The sequence below is a fragment of the Lathamus discolor genome, chromosome 4 (assembly GCF_037157495.1).
Source record: "Lathamus discolor isolate bLatDis1 chromosome 4, bLatDis1.hap1, whole genome shotgun sequence".
In the NCBI taxonomy this organism is placed as follows: Eukaryota; Metazoa; Chordata; class Aves; order Psittaciformes; family Psittacidae; genus Lathamus; species Lathamus discolor.
In genome coordinates this window covers 63,373,519-63,380,929 of record NC_088887.1, presented here as the reverse complement: position 1 = coordinate 63,380,929, position 7,411 = coordinate 63,373,519, and the positions used below count along the sequence as shown (strand labels likewise).

General features: G+C 40.7%; 1 protein-coding gene across 3 annotated transcripts in view; it reads right to left on the bottom strand.

The window, feature by feature from the left end:
• Window positions 1–2,060: 2,060 nt before the first annotated feature.
• The window catches only part of NCK2 (NCK adaptor protein 2), a 90,921-nt gene continuing 85,570 nt past the window's right edge, over window positions 2,061–7,411 (bottom strand). For all 3 annotated transcript variants that reach the window (XM_065677797.1, XM_065677796.1, XM_065677798.1), the window contains one exon: window positions 2,061–4,451. In XM_065677797.1, the coding sequence (XP_065533869.1) occupies window positions 4,257–4,451 (195 nt within the window). In that variant the 3' untranslated portion in view covers window positions 2,061–4,256. The remainder of the gene's footprint in view (window positions 4,452–7,411) is intronic.

Genomic DNA, 7,411 nt, shown 5'->3' with positions numbered 1-7,411 from the left:
ATTTAGGCAAAATATGACTTATTTTTATAAGTAAAATTGTATAGTGGTATTTTCAAAGTACTTCAGCTTTGTGTTGTAACAAGAATTATCATTCTAAGTGGGTAAGATCTCTATTTCCTCTTAGTGAAACCATTAAAGGAGGCAGCAAACTTTACAGTATAGAAAAGCTACAATAAAGGCTTGGCAGAACAGCTGTAAACTGTAAGGATTTCACATAAATTCATGAGAAAAATACCTGAATACAGAACACTAAACAGAATTATTCAACAGTGGGACTTTACAGTCCATTCATACAGTCACATTAATCACCCAACTGTACATCTTTATTGCCTCTTGTCTCTTCTCCCCAGAAGCAAAGACTAAGCAAACCCGTTGCTTTTATAATACAGTAGATCCACATGAGCTTACCTGGCAAGCTCCCAATTAATTCTTAGATTAACCCTTTAGTAATTTGTCCCCACCTCATGTGACTGCCTCCAATACTAAATCAGGTCAGCTGTGGCTACCTGGTACCCAACTGTGCAGTATTTTGCTGACAGATGCTCCAAACCATCTGAACACTATACAGCTGTATTAAGTGTTTTTGCTTGTACTTCTCTGCAAGATTCAGGCTGAGACTCAGCACTATGCCATGGGTTCATGGCTAGCAGCTGCCTGGCTTGGAACCTGTGCAAAAGTGTATGTGCATTTATCTGGGAACCACTGTAATACTTGAAGCTCTCTGAGTATTTTTGGCCAAATACCACCATCAGCAACAGTAGTGTGTCAGTGTAGCCACTTGTACAAAGAGCAGCAGCTCCCAGTTAGCGTTAGGCTATACACCACTCTGGAGTGGCTGGTGCAACACCCCTTAGAAAATGCCTCATACACACATACTTTCATAAGACTAAACAGCATAAAAGCTGGGACCAAGGACTACACTGTAGATATTTATGAAGAACAGCTACCACAGCATCCTTTAAATAAAACATCTTCAGAAGAGGAGTGCGACAGAATAGATGTGCTATGACGTCTATGACAGGATTTTGACAAGGTGGGGCTATTTGGTGATACTACAAATGGTTGAGATAACTGGAAGAGGGAGCTCATCAACAAGCTCTTGGAGCTAGAAGTGAAAACATGAATCTCAGACTCCTGCCACTGCATGGAAAGTACAGCAACTGCTATAGATTCCGACAACTCATTCACATTCCTATAAAAACACCATCAAGGCAAGAAAATCTTAACAATTGTACAGGAATAATACTTAAAAGTACAACTTATGCACCTACACAGACCAGGCATGACGGGAAAAGTGAGACTGAATACTATAAAGAAAAATCACCACTTCTACTCCATCAGAAATTATTTGAGCCTTTAATTAAAACTGCAGGTGAAGACACTCAGGTCACCACAATTCCTCTCATCTTAAAAAAAATTCCATAGTCCCCCAGCTCCAAGATTTAACAAAGAGGCTTTAACTAGTAAAAAATCAGGGGTGAGGTTTTGCCAAACAATAGGAAGGTACATAGAAAATAGGGAAATACAAATAAAATACATGTCTACTATCCCTTTATTAAGCAGTTAGTACTGGAGACTGTTAATGCTTAGGCCTAATCCAGCAAATGAGGTCAAAAAGGCAGCAAAACTTGCAGAATCTTATCTCAGTAAAGATGGAAACAACTGAAGAACTATTAATGAGCTTGTTGCATGGAGAGAATGTTGATTAAATACAGCATGGGCAAAACCAAGATGAGACTTGCTGGGTCATAAATTCATTGACTACTTCCAAAATAAAATACTTTCAGCAACTCACACCTCAATATTCTCAAGCTGTCTGCAGAGGACGAAGTAACAAAGAATAAATAAATAAGTAAATAAAAAGGCACATGGTAAAAACTTCACTTATACGTCTACTTGATTTAGCTTTAAGCTACTAAAACTAGAAAGGGGTTAGGGACTTAGAGAGCTTGTAAAAAGGGACTGTAAGAAAAAAAGGTGAAAAAAGGATCGCAAGAGGCATAGGAAGGCTCCTGGAACAGGAAACATAGGGAACATTTCAGAAAAATGAACAAGGGGCATGAAAGAGTAATTGCAGTAATCAGTTTACTGAAAAGGAAAACCATTCCCATATATTTTTCCAAATACTACAAAGAGTCAATGAGACTGAAAGGCAATTCACTCGAATCTGAAAACACTCAAACATATAGCTGACTTTCTTAATGTCATTGCCATTCTTGGTACATGCTTAGATTCACCTAAAGAAAGAACTAGGTATTAGAAGGCAGAAACCTACATTCTCTGTAGAATTCGCTCATGATGTTTAAGCACCAGCCCCCTGCGGAGTCCTTTTGTAGGTATATTGTAAACAACTTGTACTTCTCACCAACTTCCTATGGCCAGCTTCTATATTCTTAGAAGACAGTCACGGGTAGGTGCTCTTCAGGCTAATGCATGACCATTCTGGATTGCTCTGAATCACTGCTTTTCTTCATTAAGCTGGACCAAGCAGAAGTGCCACTGCTCAATTTGTAGTTAATGCGAGTACAGAAAAATACAGTTGTCAATTGAAATACAGCTGTCAATTCAGATAACCTTACAGAAATAAGATTTTAAGAGTGGAGAGAATATAATGTGTGTAGAACTTCAAAACTTGTACTTGCATCTCAGGCCTGAGCAAGACTGCGATTCATTCAGACTTAACAATGTGGTCTCCTGGCAGTGGTATGATTTACACCAAAGCAAGTCAGACAGCACTGGTGTCTGCTTATGGAATTATGCAGAGAGGTAGCTGTGCTGCCACTGGCTGAAATACACAACAGGTAAGGAACATGTTTTAATAGCAAAAAGGTACCAGGAAACAGCTCCATCTTGCAGCTTTCATTAAAGCTATGAACAGACTTACTTATCACAGAAACAAGTAACACAGAGCTCATTAGACACTGCCTCATATCAAACTGTCCTCTGCAGTCGCAGAAGTTTTCTTTTTAGGACACACAAATTCCAAGACAAAAAAGTTCATTATTTACTCTATTTCACCTTGCTACAGCAACACCAGGACTACCACCCAAGGATAAATCCAGTACTCCATCGTGACATAATACCTTTTTTATTACAATATCCAAAAAAACTGAGTATGCAAGATTTTGAGACCTCACGATCCCTTCTTCAGTCTCAGGAATGTGCCATCTAAAGACTGTATATTTAAACCATAAAGGAGTTTAAATGTAAAGAAAAGAGAAAAATGCATTTTCTTCATAAACATTCTGTGTGTCTCTTCCTACCAACCACATCATCCTCTGTAAAACCCGAAGATTTCTTCCTGTAAAGCAAATATATATATAGTGTTGGTAGCCCGCCCCACCCCATCCCAAGATCAGTTTTTATTAATCTTCTGTATTAGTGTCAACAATCAGCTACAGATACATATTATTTTGAGAATTAAATACATAATCGTTTAATTCAAACAAGCAGAAGGGCAAGAGGAAAAAGCATTATGTGGATGGCACATTTGGTTGTAGATTACCAAAACATTCAGCCTTTACAATTCAATGATTCTTTCTCTAGTAATCAACTTTCAAATAAAATCTCTCTTTGTTGCAATTACAGACCAAAATACACTAGATAGTTTTCTTTTACTACAATCTTACCATAGTAGTTTAAGAAGTACTATTACAAAATGCTTTTAATTAGTGTACTCTTTACAAAGAGTCAGAGAGGCAATGTAATAGCAGAGTACAGTGTAAAGAGTGCTTCTAGGAACTAGGAGGTTTTGTAATATACTACTCGGTAAGCGATAATAGCTACAGAACTCACAGCCACAACTGTTAGGTCTACTCTCTCTCACTTAAGTAGCTGCAGCTTCAGTGCATTCAGACTGTGCCTGATGTCTCTGAACGGAGAGTTCTGCCTGCATGAGCAATCTGATCAGATTAACACTGATTTGAATTGAAAACGCCCCTCCTTGATCTGAGCTAACTATGTAAACGTACACAGGAGAGGGGAGTTTTGAACTCAGCCGGGAAGGTGAGTGCTTGCCACGGCCACCCAAGGGAAACTCTCAACCTGAAGAGAGGTGGTCGGAGATTAACAGAACTGGAACACAAAACAGAGGCAAACAAAAATAAAAAGACAAACAGCAACCGACAGAGCAAACACTTTAGAAAGAGCCTATTCCTTAAGCCTGCTTCAGATATTGCTCTGCTCTATAAAAGTGAATTTAGGACCTAAGGCTTGTAAGTTATAAGAGGCCCAGGTGGCCAAGTCCATCTTCAACGTCACTGAAGTGCTTTCACAAGATATAGCTTTTCCCCGTGTTCACTGGTGAAGATGGGAGCCTTTTTGTAGTGTTCCACCAACTCATCCATCGTATTAAAGCGACGCTGCCCAATACAATAGACATTGTCCACGAGCTGCACCTTGAAATGTTTGTTCTTCCCCGACGCCTTTAGAGATACTGAGAAGTCACTGGGCTGTTGAGAAGAATTAAAAAAAAAATAAAAACAACAAAACAAAAAACAACAAAACAAGAATTACATAAAAGTGAACAAAATGAAGGCATAATTTTGTGGTTTCAGGAACAAACTGTGTCATACAGCTTATGGTAATTTATGCTAGGCTTTGTTCCACAGCTCGGTGCTTTAGCTACTTAAGAAACCCAATAGTCTATTATTCAATAAATAATTGCCACCATTATTAACGTGCAGTTAAGTCAGTTAAGTGAAAGCTCCCCAGATGCACAGTCTGAAGCTGCCAATTACATGACTAAATTGCAAATATTATCTTAGCTACTCAATCTAGAAGCAGGAGGATATCAAGGAGAAGGGAAAAACTTCCATCACATATGATTTCCTTGCTAAAAGTCCTGGAGAAAGCAATTATTGCAATATTGCTTGGATGAGATGAAGAAAATTCCACATACTGCTTTTTTCAGAGCCGTGACCACTAGAGGGCCGTTCTTGCTTTGCATTGCAAAAGACAAAACCACATTCACCTTTTATCTTCATTACCACATGTATAGGGAATAATTTCTCCTACTGAGTACACCTTTTTTGTAAAATAAGGATAAAGCTGTACAATAAAAACACAGTATGAACCCCAGCATCAAACCACCTCCCACAAAAGACATAAGGTAAGCACTAATTAAGTTATTCAGGACAGAATGATTTCATGTGATAAATCTCTTTGTCTTGGCAATCAGTTGCTTTAATGAAGACAGGGCTGTCTTCCCAACAGCTGGGATAAGACCATTCTGCTTTCTGCACCACACCATCACTTGCTTTCAGCTGAACTCCTCCCTCTAGCCATCAATTGCTGCTGGCTGATCCTAGAGATAGGAGCACAAGCTTTGCCCTGCAAGAGGTGGCTGGAGTGGGTGTCACAAGCCAGCGGAAAAAACAGAGTAATAAAAAGTAAAAGCACACACCAGTTTGTAGCAAGCACTTAATGGAGGCAAGTAATGCCAGATGTAACTGTGGAGGTACTGCTGCAGGGTCTCTGCCTACTGAAGGCTCAGCTTCAGGCAGAAACTGCTGAACGCACTTGCTGAAATGCTTCAGATGCAGCCTTCCTGCAGCCCCTGGTCAGGCTCGTGCTGTGAACCTGAACTTGCCTAAGCTAAACAAATGCCACAAGCAGCTATCTGGTTCACAGTATCACCTTACAAACCACCCCAATGCAGCTGAGACACAGCAGAGGACCAAGCAGTGGGGAGCAGGAGCTCTCAGACATTACTGCTGTCACCAAGACTTTGGTTCATAAAACCACATAGACTAGACTCTGGAGTCCCCCATATTATGTCTGGACGGTCAGATATATACTGAATATGCATCCAAGTAAGGTGAAAGACAGCATTTTCACAGGCACACTTTCTTCCTGCAATGATGTAGGTCTCTGCCCCACACATTCCCACATTTTGTCTATCCCAAAATCTTGTCCCTTGCATCCCCCCGTCACCTGTTTTTTAGTACCAATGCCTTTCTCTTTCTTCCCTTCCATCTCCATTTGCCCTGCCCACAGCAGACAAAGCTCCTGCCATGCCTGTTGATCTGGCTCTGGCTCAACTCACCAGGCTCGCACCTTGGCTTCGGGCAGCAGCTTCTTTCCTCTTGCACTGCTCAAGCCAGCAGCTCCCGACACCTCTGGACTGATGCACTTCTACCTCAAGCCACTACACTCCAGATCCACAGGCATCATTTCTTTAAAAATTATTTTACGTAACAACCATAGGAGAATTACTTCTTCCATCCATGGTCCATTGTCACTGGGCCTTGGCCAGGAAGGCTGCCTCAGGCACTGAGCAGCTCCAAAGCCAAATACATGCAACACCCCCTGTGACTGCCAAGATGAGAGGGCTGGGGAGGGTGGGGGAACAGGATGGAAAGAAATGTGCATAAAAGCACATCTTTGGTGTTCCCAGTGCTCCTCCCAAGATACATTCTGTGGCCTGTCATCCACCCTTAACTCCACGTTTGAAAACTGCTATTTTAAGCCAGCTAGCTCTGATATTAAACCCCTGCCACTGGAGCATCACAAACAAGGCTGCACAGAGTGCACAACAAGCCTAACTTATTTTCAACACCTACCCTATTGGGTTAAAGCTAACCTGGTTGCAGCAACACTGTGATGTAGTTAATATCCCAAACACAGTGTGGACAACCCCCAGGCAGCAATGACCACACAGGCTTAGGACCTGTTTCAATGCACACCTCCATAGCCATAATCAGCAGCCATTTAAGTGGCAACAAACCACAGTCCAGCACAAACAAAACTCTGGGACCATGGGCTCATGGAGGAGAAATTTAGGGTATGGGCTATGGGCAGTGTGCTGATGGCTGTGTTTGAAACACATAGTAACAGGTAGGTTCATAGGTCTCTTCAGGAACAGAGCTCAGGGAAGCACGTATGAACTACCCACTTATGATTCAAAAAACCCAAGATCAAGCCCTGCTGACTTATGTTCTGCTGCTTCCATGGGTGATGCCTATGTCAAACAAAAAACAGTAACCCAAAGGCCCTCATTTAAAACAGAAGAACTTACAAGTGGGAAGTTCATAATCTGCACCAAACACATTGTTTTTGTTTTAGGAACAGGAAAAGTTGTTATGACAAAGGTTTAAAAATAAGTGAAATAATCACTTCACACTCAACAAAGTTTTAATGTCTTCTGACAAAGCACAGTTGTTTTCAGCATGTCAAAATTACATGGTTTTAAAGCTCTTTTTATCTCCTAAGAAACACTGTCTTTAGAACAGAAGGGATGTGCTAATGACACACAGAGAAGTGCTGGAATAGGTCTTAGACCTCTGATCTACTGACCTATGTCCCAGGCACTGGGCCTTAGATCTTTGTGAAGAATACATTAAATACTTTTCCTGCCATTTTAATTATAACATTAATGAATGAGCATTCTCCTGAATTATTGTCTATTCTT